The sequence below is a fragment of the Ranitomeya imitator genome, chromosome 2 (genome assembly GCF_032444005.1).
Source record: "Ranitomeya imitator isolate aRanImi1 chromosome 2, aRanImi1.pri, whole genome shotgun sequence".
Taxonomy (NCBI): domain Eukaryota; kingdom Metazoa; phylum Chordata; class Amphibia; order Anura; family Dendrobatidae; genus Ranitomeya; species Ranitomeya imitator.
Window position 1 is genome coordinate 631,342,713 of NC_091283.1, and position 15,559 is coordinate 631,358,271.

Below are 15,559 nucleotides of genomic sequence, written 5' to 3' on the forward strand. Positions count from 1 at the left end.
AATGAACTAAAAGCAAGACCACATTAAATGCAAGCTGTACCTGGAGCATTACTGAGTCACTCCCATGGCGCCAGAGGGGCAAGCGAGGATAAAGGTTGACCAGGTCCAGGCATAGACATTTCAGGTCCAACCTCCACACTGCCCATCCAGCACCACAGATAAAGAGTGAGACAGGCTGAGACACAGGTGCACAATTAAACAAAGCCTAGGGCAGGGCAGGGCTGCTGTGTGTGTGTACAGCAGCCTATCAGCCACAGAAACACAGAAAGAATGGCGCACGTAACCTGGCGCGGCGCACGGCAACCGTGGTGGTCAGCCACGTACCAATATCAAAGCAAAAGATGGGAGAAGCCAGCGCTGCCTAAGGTTAAGACGCAATACATAAAGTGCAAATGCACATATTAATTTCTAACTGTATTTTCAAAATGAGACATTTAGCAAACAATTGATCAATTCTTTGAGCCACCCCACCACTTCACGGCATTCTCATAATGGGGCAGTCCTACTCTACGTTTTTTATATTCGCTGTGCCATAAAGGCCTCCTAAATTAACTAAAAGCAAGACCACTAATCTTATTCAGTTTTTTTTTAACACAACTTTGCATTGGGACTTTTTTCTCCCGTCATGTCAGTCTCTTTATCCTTCTAACCTTATTTGCTAAATTACTGCCATTATCTGTAGTTCAACAAATACTTAATTAAATTTTGTTCTCATCCTTTTCCCACCCAACCTACAAAAATGTATGTGAAATATTAACTTAAACAAAAAACTAAATTTTGTGTGTTTTTATTAATATGGAAATGTTATGGAAAATTTGAGAACTTGACCAAAAGCAAAACATGGAGATGTGCTGACATCTGTACTAAATTTCTACCGAACGTCAGAACTAGAGGAGCACGTGAGAATGAACACCACAAAGATGACCAGATAAGTTGTAGTAAAATAAACCATCACATACACTTAGATAAATATATATAATTTATTTGTCAGAAAGTGTTTACAGAAGATGAAGTAATGATCGTTGAGAGGATTCTCTTTACACAGGTCAAAGGTCTATTTCAACATTCCCAATGAGCAAAGCCAACAGAAGCAAAAGGCTTAGACCACCTCTATCTCCTCCTGCATTCAACCTTTCGTCACCAATATTTTCTCCCTCTTCCTCTATCCTACCTTCCCACTGATTGATATTCTCACTTGGGCCGGCTTGACCTCTATAGAAAGAGGACGGTTTAGGTGGGAAGGATAATCCTGACAGATTTCCTGTTGGGATAGGGTTATGAGAGCTACAGAACCGTAGATCCCGCTCCTCAAGAGAGCGCAGGTCTCTTCCTCGAAAAGCTGGTGGGGATGAACAGGTCACTGGGGAGCTCGAGATTCCTGGGGAAGATCGAAACCAACCCCACAGTGATCGGCAGCTGCAGTCACAATGCCATGGGTTTCCATTCAAACGCAAAAACTGCAAAGAGGGTAGAGCGCGCAAACAATCTCCGGAGAGGGACGGCAGGCTGTTATTGAAGAGGAAGAGAATGGTTAGGCTGCTCAAGCCACTAAAAGCTGCAGGGGAGATAGTCACAAGACGGTTACTATGGAGCAACAGACGATCCAGGCTTGAGAGACCAAAAAAAGTACTGGCTGGGAGGGACTGCAACTGGTTTCCATACAAAAACAACTGGGTGAGGTTTGACAGGTCACGAAATAAGCCATCCTAAAGAGAGAGAAACAATGCGAGGATTAGTATCTGGAAAGTCTTTCGAAGCTATGGTGGAAATTAATAAGCTCAACTGAAAAATAGAAAAGGAATAACAGGTGGTGGAAGGAGTATTGTAGGAGTATATCACACTGGTAAAGTAAGCAGTTTATATATAGTGTATGACAGCATCAGTGCCATACTTAAAGATATATGCGAATGTTTAATTGACAGTCTGCAGTACATATAGGATCTGTCTCCTGCGTTCACGGACCAGCGAAGCAGCTGGCAGTGTGATTACTCAAATGCAAGCACTTAAAGGAACACTTGAGGAAAATCGAATTCATGGAGAATGACTAAAGGAGTGATGCTCTTTATACCTGTGTGATACTCCCTCTCAATGTTATGCCTGGTGCAGACCCTGCAGGGGTGGAGCATGACACAGATTCACAAAACATTGCCCCCGTAGGTCCTTCACTAGGTAAATTACAGTTTATCAGTTTTTCCTGGCGTGTTCCTTTAAAACATCCCTAAAATAAACATTTTTGGGCTTTATTGTACAGAATATTACTCTTTAATGGAAATCGATGCCACAACAGTTCACAATATTTAATACAATATTAGAACATATGTTAAAAGAGCACCTGTCATTTTAATTTTATAAATCAATAGGATGCATGAAAACAATCAATTTTGCAATAAATCTTATCAGAGAAACCTCGTGGACTCATCCTGCAATATCAATCCATGGGTAAAATTTGTATTTACTGAAGACAGATTATCACATTACCGATATAGGAGCTAGTAGTTGGTGCTTTTAAAATTGTATGGGGAGGAGAAGGGAGGAGCTAGTGTTAGGCAGATGTCATAGAACTTTATGAGCACCAACTGTCATCTCCTATCTCATTTTTAGCAATGTAATACTGGTAAAACAGTTTCAATAAAAAACGTTCCCAAAGCAGAACCAGTTCAATCCAGCAGCCTGCAAGGCCCATAGCAAATACCATCTCCATAATTGTGACTATATATCACTGTCCATACGGCTAAATTCACACGAGTGGATACAAAAATCATCTGATTTTCAACCAGAAAAACACGATTTTCATCCATATTGCCATCTGCATGTCCTTTTTTATCATCCGTATGGCATCTGTGTGACATCTGTTGTTATACATTAATAACTAAAAAATTATACAAAGCCAAATACAGTTTCCTTTGTTAATAATTACATTTTATCTGTTAAAAGTGGATGCCATACAAATGTCGTCCATACAGTATCAGTTTCTTTTTGCTTTCCCAGTGAAAAATATCCAAAAGTGGATCAGCAATTTCTTTTCACAGTCTGGGTATAAAATCGTTCATGTGAATGTAGCCATTCAACATTAGTCTGTGTGAGGTCTGTGTGCTGTCTATGTGCTGTGTGCTGACTGTGTGCGGTCTGCATGAGGTCTGTGTGCTGTCTGTCTGCTGACTGTGTGCTGTCCGTGTGCTGAATGTGTGAGGTCTGTGTGCTGTCTGTATGCGGTCTTTGTGCCGTCTGTGTGCAGTCTGTATGCTGTCTTTTTGAGGTCTATGTGCTGTCTTGTGTGCTGTCTGTGCGAGGTCTATGTGCTATCTGTGTGAGGTCTATGTGCTGACTGTGTGCCGTCTCTGTGAGGTCTGTGTGCTGTCTGTATGCTGACTGTGTGAGGTCTGTGTGCTGTCTCTGCTGTGTGCTGTCTCTGTGTGGTCTGTGTACTGACTGCTCAGGGCCGGCGTCAGTACCCGGGCAAGTGCCGGGGCCCTGGCGAGACAGGGGGCCCATTCAGGGCCGGCGTTAGGGGCAGGCAGCTGTCTAGGACCCCCGCTCCCCAAGGGGCCCTCAGCTAGCGGCACATCACGCAGCCACTATGGGGCCTCTGTGAGGCAGGGGAGGCCCGCCTGTCGCCAGCACCAACTCCCCCGCTACCGCATTAAACTATACCGGCGTCTGCCGGTAAAGTTCAAAGCAAATGATTGAGGAGAGACGCTCCCTCTCCCATCATTCCCCACTCTACCTCTGACACTGCCGCTGCGGGTGCGCGATGACGTCATCGCGCACTCGCTGTATGTCAGGCAGTGCAGCAGCAGCCGCCGAGACCAGAGCTGGGAGCAGCGCAGGCACATTGAAAGGTGAGGAGTTTTTATTTGTAACTATAACAGTGAGTACTGGACTATGGGGCCATTCTTGGGGGGAGGGCGGCTGTGCTGTATACTATATGTCTGTGCTATATACTACATGGCTGTGTTCTATACTACGTGGGCTGTGCTATATACTATATGGGCTGTTATATGCTACGTTGGCTGTGCTATATACTACATGGCTGTTCTATATACTACATGGGCCGTGTTATATGCTATGTGGCTGTGTGCTATATACTATATGGGCTGTTATATGCTACGTGGGCTGTGCTATATACTACATGGCTGTTCTATATACTACTTGGCCCGTGTTATATACTACGTGGGCCGTGTTATGTGCTACGTGGGCTGTTATATGCTACGTGGGCTGTGCTATATACTACATGGCTGTTCTATATACTATGTGGGCTGTGTTATATAATACTATATGGGCTGTTATATGCTCTGTGGCCTGTCCTTTATACTACGTGGCTGTGTTATATGCTACGTGGGCTGTTATATATTACATGGCTGTGTTATATGCTACGTGGCTGTGTTATATACTACGTGGGCTATGTTATATAATACATGGCTGTGTTATATGCGATCATGAATTGTGGTATATGTTAAAGGGGGGATCCACTGAGACTCTTTCGCCCGGGGCCCTCAAAAACCTGGAGCCGGCCCTGACTCTGCTGACTGTGTGAGGTCTGTGTGCTGACTGTGTGAGGTCTGTGTGCTGTCTGAGGTCTGTATGCTGTCTATGTGCTGACTGTGTGAGGTCTGTGTGCTGACTGTGTGAGGTATGTGTGAGGTCTGTGTGAGTTCTGTCTTTTGTACGGACAGCAGTCAGACTAAAAATACGTTCATGTGAACGTAACCTGTAAGTGACAAATAATATGCCTCACCTGATATTAGGCTTCATTTTTCACATACGTGTTCAATACATGATTTTTACAGATAGAACATGTTTCTAATTGGTCTATGAAGCTGATCGCATGTCCATGTTTTTGTGCGTACAGTGTGCAAAAAATCACAGTGACTTACAGTACAGTCCAAAAGTTTGGAAACACCTTCTCATTTAAGATTTTTCTGTATGTTCATGACTATGGAAATTGTACATTCACACTGAAGGCATCAAAACTATGAATTAACACATGTGCAATTATATACTTAACAAAAAAGTGTGAAACAACTAAAAATATGTCTTATATTCTAGGTTCTTCAAAGTAGCCACCTTTTGCTTTGATGACTGCCTCTTCTACACATTCCCAAAGTTGGCGCATACTGGTTGACTTTTTTTCGTTAGGAAGTTATAAAGGTTAAAAAGTTTAAAAGTTTTCTTTTTTTACAACAAATTTTTTCTAATTTTCACAACAAAATTTGCAAAACCATTTTTTAGGGACGACCTCACATTTGAAGTGACTTTAAGAGGCCTATATGACAGAAAATACCAAAAAGTGACACAATTCTAAAAACTGCACCCCTCACGGTACTGAAAACCACATTCAAGAAGTTTATTAACCCTTCAGGTGCTTCACATGAATTTTTGGAGTGTCGAAGGAAAAAATAATCATTTACTTTTCTTTCACAAAAAATTTCCTTTAGACCCTATTTCTTTTACTTTCGGACAACAGGAGAAAATGGACCATACAATTTGTTGTGCAATTTAATTATCCTGAGCATACTGATAAAGCTAGTAATTTTATATTTTACTCCAAAAAAAGGTAGGCAGTGTTTACAGAGGTATTAAAAGGTATTGTAAAGAAGAAAAGTCACGTATGTACAATACAATTACAAATAAAATGGGATTAAGGTTGAAAAACACTTACATTTCATTATGTCATATCATCTTATGGCTGACTGTGTGCTGTGGGGAAGGCCGAGCATATATCCAGATGCATCACCCCTGTGTAGCAGCTAGACCCCAGACAAAGACACGTGAAGACTGCTGCTTCACTCAGTTATTTCCTAGCCTAAAACCCAGGCACTCCCCCTGTGGTGACCTCACTTAGAGGCTGAAACCTCCCCTATACTTAGAGTTATGTTAAATATTTTTATGCCTAGCTCGCTGTATGAATCTCGTATACGGAAGATACAATGATCACGATGTGCCCCACATCAGGGGGATTCTTTTAAGTGTAAAAACGGTGTAATTACATGACCTGCTTACAGAGAAACCCACCCTTTGCACTCATTGGGTTTAGCTTTTAGCGATTTCAGGGAGTTATAGATCCCTCGATGGATATCCGGAATATATAATTCTTATATCTCTGGCCCTGGTCGGTGTCAATAGACATACCCTTAAAAGAACAATAGAATCTCATGCTTTCTGTACCAGTTCTATCCAGTACCAGTTGGGAGGGGGGAATGAGGCGTGTAGGGAGACCTGCTTGTAGCTCAAAGCCATAAAAATTCATCAGCGGAGTTGGCAGCTAGTCTTACATTACCACCATATAGCAGGGCGGAAGGGGAAAGAGTGGCTTAGAATTACACACACAGGCACAGAAAAGAAGGGGAGGGTCGAATCTGCAGTGGGTGTCTGTCCTCTGCTCTTGGATGTAACAGAGCTCAGTGTGCGTGATAATACACAATCAAATACCTCATGTTCCTGACACCCTGTATTTCCATTAACAGATGACCAACCTGAGTGGGGACTTGCTTTTTTTGTGGATAAGGTTGAAGCTTTTATTGGGAACATTTTACATACCATTTATGATCACATTATAAATGTGCCTCTCCACTTTTCCTCCAGACTTTGGGTCCGTGATCTCCAAATATAATGCTAAATTTTCTTTCATCTCTATATAATCTATGAGTTTCACTTTTTGTATTGAAGAACTGAAATAAATTAACTTTTTTGATGATATTCTAATTTAGTGAGAAGCACATGTGTGTGTGTGTGTGTGTGTGTGTGTATATATATATTGCAAGATTGCTCTCACAGAGTGTATTGGGGGACACTCGCTTGGCACGGGATTCAAGGACATGCGCACGTTTTTTTCAAACAAAACAGTCTATTCGGTTTATTAAGGTATCATAAACTACATCATGAGCAGTCCATTTACACACTGAACCAGGACATCACATCAAGTTTCAGAACCTTACTCTGTGGTAACTAAACACGCTGGTCCACCTTTGACCAGTTGCTGTGGGTTACCACACAGTTCATATTACAAGCACCAACAGTTTGTTTAGGTACCTGACGGGAGCTCCTGCTCCACCCGCTGACTCCTTGTTTGTCTGGTCTTTTGGGAAACTGCCTTACGGGGATCACCAACTTGCCTGGTCGGCACACATTAGTCAGTCCAGACCCACCGAAGGACTGTAGCTTCCCCACACAGTAGCTGTCACTGGCTCTGCAGATCCCTGTCCTCACCTAGTGCTGTTCAGGGATCCGGTCCTACTCCCAGGACCTCCCAACACCCAGGTTACTAAGGATCACACAGGTGGCCTGTCCAGGTACTATTCAGGATGTCCATCCCCGGCCGGGACCGTCCAATACCCGGTCTTCCAACACAGGCTCACACATGTCATTCAGAGCGACCATACACAGGCACATGTGTGTTGTGAATTCTGTTGTCGGGCTCCCTCCTGTGGTCATGAATGGTACTTCGGCTGGTTCTGTCCATGGACTTTCTCTGGTGGCTGTGGGTGTTTCTGAGTTTCCTCCCACAGGTGACGAGGTTAATTCGTTAGCTGGCTGCTCTATTTAACTCCACTTAGATCTTTGCTCCATGCCACCTGTCAATGTTCCAGTATTGGTCTAGTTCACTCCTGGATCGTTCTTGTGACCTGTCTTCCCAGCTGAAGCTAAGTGACTGCTTGTTTTTCTCTGGTTTGCTATTTTTCTGTCCAGCTTGCTATTTTGATTTTTGTCTTGCTTGCTGGAAGCTCTGGGACGCAGAGGGAGCGCCTCCGCACCGTGAGTCGGTGCGGAGGGTCTTTTTGCGCCCTCTGCGTGGTCTTTTTGTAGGTTTTTGTGCTGACCGCAAAGCTACCTTTCCTATCCTCAGTCTGTTTAGTAAGTCGGGCCTCACTTTGCTTAATCTATTTCATCTCTGTGTTTGTATTTTCATCTTTACTCACAGTCATTATATGTGGGGGGCTGCCTTTTCCTTTGGGGAATTTCTCTGAGGCAAGGTAGGCTTTATTTTTCTATCTTCAGGGCTAGCTAGTTCCTTAGGCTGTGCCGAGTTGCATAGGGAGCGTTAGGCGCAATCCACGGCTATTTCTAGTGTGGTTGATAGGATTAGGGATTGCGGTCAGCAGAGTTCCCACGTCCCAGAGCTCGTCCTATATTATCAGTAACTATCTGGTCATTCCGTGTGCTCTTAACCACCAGGTCCATTATTGTCCTGACCACTAGGTCATAACAGTACAGGTGGCCCAAAGTACTAATGCATCTCAATAGAGGGATAAGAGAAGTTCTGAGACCATTTTTTTTTCTTTGCAGTGTGTTCTGTCTCTCTTTTCCCCTTTACATCTGGGTGGTTCAGAACACAGGTATAGACATGGACATTCAAGGTCTGTCCTCTTTGATGGATAATCTCACTATAAGTGTACAAAACATTCAAGATTTTGTGGTTCAGAATCCGATGTCAGAGCCTAGGATTCCAATTCCTGATTTGTTTTTTGGTGATAGATCTAAGTTCTTGAATTTCAAAAATAATTGTAAATTGTTTCTTGCCTTGAAACCTCGCTCCTCAGGTGACCCTGTTCAACAAGTAAAGATCATTATTTCTTTGTTACGTGGTGACCCTCAAGACTGGGCATTTTCCCTTGCGCCAGGAGATCCGGCATTGTGTGATGTTGATGCGTTTTTCCTGGCGCTTGGATTGCTTTATGACGAACCTAATTCAGTGGATCAGGCAGAGAAAATCTTGCTGGCTCTGTGTCAGGGTCAGGATGAAGCGGAGATATATTGTCAGAAGTTTAGAAAGTGGTCTGTGCTCACTCAGTGGAATGAATGTGCCCTGGCAGCAATCTTCAGAAAGGGTCTCTCTGAAGCCCTTAAGGATGTCATGGTGGGATTTCCCATGCCTGCTGGTCTGAATGAGTCTATGTCTTTGGCCATTCAGATCGATCGACGCTTGCGTGAGCGTAAAGCTGTGCACCATTTGGCGGTACTATCTGAGCATGGGCCTGAGCCTATGCAATGTGATAGGACTTTGACCAGAGCTGAACGGCAAGAACACAGACGTCGGAATGGGCTATGTTTTTACTGTGGTGATTCCACTCATGCTATCTCCGATTGTCCTAGGCGCACTAAGCGGTTCGCTAGGTCTGACACCATTGGTATGGTACAGTCTAAATTTCTATTGTCCGTTACTCTGATTTGCTCTTTGTCATCCTATTCTGTTATGGCATTTGTGGATTCAGGCGCTGCCCTGAATTTGATGGACTTGGAGTATGCTAGGCGCTGTGGTTTTTTCTTGGAGCCCTTGCAGTATCCTATTCCATTGAGAGGAATTGATGCTACGCCTTTGGCCAAGAATAAGCCTCAGTACTGGACCCAATTGTCCATGTGCATGGCTCCTGCACATCAGGAGGATATCCGCTTTCTGGTGTTGCATAATCTGCATGATGTGGTCGTTTTGGGGTTGCCATGGCTACAGGTTCATAATCCAGTATTGGACTGGAAATCTATGTCTGTGTCCAGCTGGGGTTGCCAGGGGGTACATGGTGATGTTCCATTTTTGTCTATTTCGTCTTCCACTCCTTCTGAAGTTCCAGAGTTTTTGTCGGATTATCGGGATGTATTTGATGAGCCCAAAGCCAGTGCCCTACCTCCTCATAGGGATTGCGATTGTGCAATTAATTTGATTCCTGGTAGTAAGTTTCCTAAGGGCCGATTGTTCAATTTATCTGTGCCAGAACACGCCGCTATGCGGGGTTATATAAAGGAATCCTTGGAGAAAGGCCATATTCGGCCGTCGTCATCACCGTTAGGAGCAGGGTTCTTTTTTGTGGCCAAGAAGGATGGTTCTTTGAGACCTTGTATTGATTACCGCCTTCTCAATAAAATTACAGTCAAATTTCAGTATCCTTTGCCGTTGCTGTCTGATTTGTTTGCTTGTATTAAAGGGGCTAGTTGGTTCACCAAGATAGATCTTCGAGGGGCGTATAATCTTGTGCGTATTAAACAAGGCGATGAATGGAAAACAGCATTTAATACGCCCGAGGGCCATTTTGAGTACCTGGTTATGCCATTCGGGCTTTCCAATGCTCCATCAGTTTTTCAGTCCTTTATGCATGACATCTTCCGAGAGTACCTGGATAAATTCCTGATTGTGTATTTGGATGATATTTTGGTCTTTTCGGATGATTGGGAGTCTCATGTGAAGCAGGTCAGAATGGTGTTCCAGGTCCTTCGTGCAAATTCCTTGTTTGTGAAGGGGTCAAAGTGTCTCTTTGGAGTTCAGAAGGTTTCATTTTTGGGGTTAATTTTTTCCCCTTCTACTATCGAGATGGACCCTGTTAAAGTCCAAGCCATTTACGATTGGACCCAGCCTACATCTGTGAAGAGCCTGCAAAAGTTCCTGGGCTTTGCTAATTTTTATCGTCGCTTCATCGCTAATTTTTCTAGTGTTGCTAAACCGTTGACTGATTTGACCAAGAAGGGTGCTGATGTGGTCAATTGGTCTTCTGCAGCTGTAGAGGCTTTTCAGGAGTTGAAGCGTCGTTTTTCTTCTGCCCCTGTGTTGTGCCAGCCAGATGTTTCGCTCCCGTTTCAGGTTGAGGTTGATGCTTCTGAGATTGGAGCAGGGGCTGTTTTGTCGCAAAGAAGTTCTGATGGCTCGGTGATGAAGCCATGTGCTTTCTTTTCTAGAAAGTTTTTGCCTGCTGAGCGCAATTATGATGTTGGCAATCGAGAGTTGTTGGCCATGAAGTGGGCATTCGAGGAGTGGCGTCATTGGCTTGAAGGAGCCAAGCATCGCGTGGTGGTCTTGACAGATCACAAGAATTTGACTTATCTTGAGTCTGCCAAACGGTTGAATCCGAGACAGGCTCGATGGTCGTTATTTTTCTCCCGTTTTGATTTTGTGGTTTCGTACCTTCCGGGCTCTAAGAATGTGAAGGCTGATGCCCTGTCAAGGAGTTTTGTGCCTGACTCTCCGGGTGCTCCTGAGCCGGCGGGTATTCTCAAAGAGGGGGTAATTTTGTCTGCCATCTCCCCTGATTTGCGGCGGGTGCTGCAAAAATTTCAGGCTGATAGACCTGACCGTTGCCCAGCGGAGAAACTGTTTGTCCCTGATAGATGGACTAGTTGAGTTATCTCTGAGATTCATTGTTCAGTGTTGGCTGGGCATCCTGGAATCTTTGGTACCAGAGATTTGGTGGCTAGATCCTTTTGGTGGCCGTCTTTGTCACGGGATGTGCGTTCTTTTGTGCAGTCCTGTGGGACTTGTGCTCGGGCTAAGCCCTGCTGTTCTCGTGCCAGTGGGTTGCTTTTGCCCTTGCCGGTCCCGAAGAGGCCCTGGACGCATATTTCTATGGATTTTATTTCGGATCTCCCCGTCTCTCAAAAGATGTCGGTCATTTGGGTGGTTTGTGATCGCTTTTCTAAGATGGTCCATTTGGTACCTTTGTCTAAATTGCCTTCCTCCTCTGATTTGGTGCCATTATTTTTCCAGCATGTGGTTCGTTTACATGGTATCCCGGAGAACATCGTTTCTGACAGAGGTTCCCAGTTTGTTTCGAGGTTTTGGCGATCTTTTTGTGCTAGGATGGGCATTGATTTGTCTTTTTCCTCGGCTTTCCATCCTCAGACAAATGGCCAAACCGAACGAACTAATCAGACTTTGGAAACATATCTGAGATGCTTTGTTTCCGCTGATCAGGATGATTGGGTGTCCTTTTTGCCGTTGGCTGAGTTCGCCCTTAATAATCGGGCCAGCTCGGCTACTTTGGTTTCGCCGTTTTTCTGCAATTCTGGTTTCCATCCGCGTTTCTCTTCAGGGCAGGTTGAGTCTTCAGACTGTCCTGGTGTAGATACTGTGGTGGATAGGTTGCAGCAGATTTGGACTCATGTGGTGGACAATTTAACATTGTCCCAGGAGAAGGCTCAACGTTTCGCTAACCGCCGGCGCTGTGTGGGTCCCCGACTTCGTGTTGGGGATTTGGTTTGGTTGTCGTCTCGTTATGTTCCTATGAAGGTTTCCTCTCCTAAGTTTAAGCCTCGTTTCATTGGTCCGTATAAGATTTCTGAGGTTATCAATCCTGTGTCATTTTGTTTGGCCCTTCCTGCTTCTTTTGCCATCCATAATGTGTTCCATAGGTCGTTATTGCAGAGATACGTGGCGCCTGTGGTTCCATCCGTTGATCCTCGTGCCCCGGTGTTGGTTGAGGGGGAGTTGGAGTATGTGGTGGAGAAGATTTTGGATTCTCATATTTCGAGACGGAAACTCCAGTACCTGGTCAAGTGGAAGGGTTATGGTCAGGAAGATAATTCCTGGGTTTTTGCCTCTGATGTTCATGCTGCCGATCTGGTTCGTGCCTTTCATTTGGCTCATCCTGGTCGGCCTGGGGGCTCTGGTGAGGGTTCGGTGACCCCTCCTCAAGGGGGGGGGGGTACTGTTGTGAATTCTGTTGTCGGGCTCCCTCCTGTGGTCATGAATGGTACTTCGGATGGTTCTGTCCATGGACTTTCTCTGGTGGCTGTGGGTGTTTCTGAGTTTCCTCCCACAGGTGACGGGGTTAATTCGTTAGCTGGCTGCTCTATTTAACTCCACTTAGATCTTTGCTCCATGCCACCTGTCAATGTTCCAGTATTGGTCTAGTTCACTCCTGGATCGTTCTTGTGACCTGTCTTCCCAGCTGAAGCTAAGTGACTGCTTGTTTTTCTCTGGTTTGCTATTTTTCTGTCCAGCTTGCTATTTTGATTTTTGTCTTGCTTGCTGGAAGCTCTGGGACGCAGAGGGAGCGCCTCCGCACCGTGAGTCGGTGCGGAGGGTCTTTTTGCGCCCTTTGCGTGGTCTTTTTGTAGGTTTTTGTGCTGACCGCAAAGCTACCTTTCCTATCCTCAGTCTGTTTAGTAAGTCGGGCCTCACTTTGCTTAATCTATTTCATCTCTGTGTTTGTATTTTCATCTTTACTCACAGTCATTATATGTGGGGGGCTGCCTTTTCCTTTGGGGAATTTCTCTGAGACAAGGTAGGCTTTATTTTTCTATCTTCAGGGCTAGCTAGTTCCTTAGGCTGTGCCGAGTTGCATAGGGAGCGTTAGGCGCAATCCACGGCTATTTCTAGTGTGGTTGATAGGATTAGGGATTGCGGTCAGCAGAGTTCCCACGTCCCAGAGCTCGTCCTATATTATCAGTAACTATCTGGTCATTCCGTGTGCTCTTAACCACCAGGTCCATTATTGTCCTGACCACTAGGTCATAACACATGTGACCCACACCCTGGTCACATTATATACCTTGAACCACTCCCCTGGGTGGGAGTGTGGGTGTGTGGCTAGTTTGTCCCACCCATCTCACAAAACTAGCCCTGCCAAACCTCCCATGACTATTATACAACATGCATCATACTTGTGGGACTATAGGTCCCAGAACACCACATCACTTCAGGCTGGCAGCGCAGAGTCTTCTCCTCTGCGATACACATATCGTCCATTCATCACAATGCCGGACTTTGTCTTATGACCACAGCCATGCATGCAACTGCCATGCACTCTCATGGCCTCAATACACCTCTGTGTGCATACTGGGCAGACCATGCAGCGCCACCTACCTGTTACATGGGTCACTGCATCACATACCCCTCCCTCTGTTCAAACTTGTGGGGTTGAACATTTGTCTTAACCCAGGGGCCTCGAGACCGGGTACCCAAGTCACCTTGGCCTACTAGTCGAGAGGGCCCTCTCAGTCGGGTTTGGGCATCACGGTCAATCTGGCATCGCAATCCCCTTGCACCCATATGACCTGTCTGGACTGACACTTTGTCAACACGTCCGCTACCGGGTCTTCCCGCTAAGTCACTCAGCCCTGAGCTATCTGAGGAGACACTGCATCTTTCACCCAACGGGGTACTCCCACCCCTTTGTTTGTCCATATTTTGGGTGCAAAATGGCCGCCATTTTCCACCAAATGGGCGCAGCAGTCCTGTAATGCGCCGTCCTTCAACCCTTAACTGCTCCATTTCCTTCAGATATACCATGCGATATTCCAGCAGAGTCTGCATTTTGCTAAGACTCTCCACTGTTCCTACAATGAAGAAGGGAACTATACCCTTTTCCCGGGGTAACTGGTCTTCGTGAACACCAGGTATTCTCAACCTCACCACTCCAGATTTGTCCACCATCTCTTGCATGGCTTGACCGCTCCTTTCAATGACCTTCTTCACTATAAAGACGGGTACCTGTATTACCCCTTCCTGCAGACTCCAAGCTTTCCTCATAAGCTCCAGCCACCTAGCAGCATCTTCATTCCTCAATTGGGCCATCCACTTTGTGCGCACATATCTCAAGTGCATGTCACTCAGGGTGGCTACTCTCTTCGCTATGACCTCAGTTGTGGACAGTATCACTAAAGGTACCATCACACATAACGATATCGTTAATGATATCGTTGCTTTTTGTGACGTAGCAACGATATCGTTACCGAAATCGTTATGCGTGACAGCGACCAACGATCAGGCCCCTGCTGGGAGATCGTTGGTCGCTGGGGAATGATCAGAACTTTATTTTGGTCGCTGATCTCCCGCTGACATCGCTGAATCGGCGTGTGTAACCAGGGTAAATATCGGGTTACTAAGCGCAGGGCCACTGACTGTGAGCGGCGCACCAACCGGCCATAAAGCAGAGCGGTGACGTCACCGCTGTGCTCTGCTTTACGGCCGGCGCTCACAGTCAGTGCGGGAAGCTGAAGGCGAGGGACGTGACCAGACACCGGAATGTAAGTATGTAGTGCTTTTTTTTTTACATTTACAATGGTAACCAGGGTAAACATCGGGCAGCCCTGCGCTTAGTAACCCGATGTTTACCCTGGTTACCCGGGGACTTCGGCATCGTTGGTCGCTGGAGAGCTGTCTGTGTGACAGCTCTCCAGCGACCAAACAGGGATGCTGCAGCGATCGGCATCGTTGTCTATATCGCTGCAGCTTCGCTTAATGTGACGTGTTATGATCCGGTGACCTTGGAGCAGCATGAAAACTTTCACTGGAGTAGGTGGTAACTATACTGACCACAAATCCTGATCTTAACATTGCAACTAGAAGTAGCCGTGGGGTGTACCTAACAAGCCTTAGACACCTCGTCACAGCCGGAGGACTAAATACCCCTAAAGATGGAAATAGGAATACTATCTTGCCTCAGAGCAGAACCCCAAAGGATAGGCAGCCCCCCACAAATATTGGCTGTGAGTAGGAGAGGAAAGACACACACAGTCAGAAAACAGGATTTAGCACAAGAGGCCGCTCTAGCTAAAATAGGAAAGGATAGGATAGAGTTCTGTGCGGTCAGTATTAAAACCCTTCCAAAAATATCCACAGATTATAAAAAAATTCCTCCATCTAACTAAAAACGTGGAACGTATTATCTGCAACTCCAGAGACTACTAAACTCAGAGCAGGAATACAATCAAAAACAAGCACACAGCTTGTGTGCCATAGAAAAAGAAACAGACACTTATCTTTGCTGAATTGGCAGCTAAGCAGGAGAAGCCAGACAGAGATCAAATCCTTCCCAAGAAACATTGACAACTGGCAAGGACTAATGAGTCCTGCAAA

The 15,559-nt window shown here is 45.4% G+C and overlaps 1 protein-coding gene across 1 annotated transcript in view; it reads right to left on the reverse strand.

Moving 5' to 3' along the window:
• Positions 1-966: 966 nt before the first annotated feature.
• Positions 967-15,559, reverse strand: part of RTN4RL2 (reticulon 4 receptor like 2) — a 94,714-nt gene continuing 80,121 nt past the window's right edge. Inside the window, exon 3 of the mRNA XM_069752604.1 lies at positions 967-1,706. Within this exon, the coding sequence (XP_069608705.1) occupies positions 1,047-1,706 (660 nt within the window). The 3' untranslated portion in view covers positions 967-1,046. The remainder of the gene's footprint in view (positions 1,707-15,559) is intronic.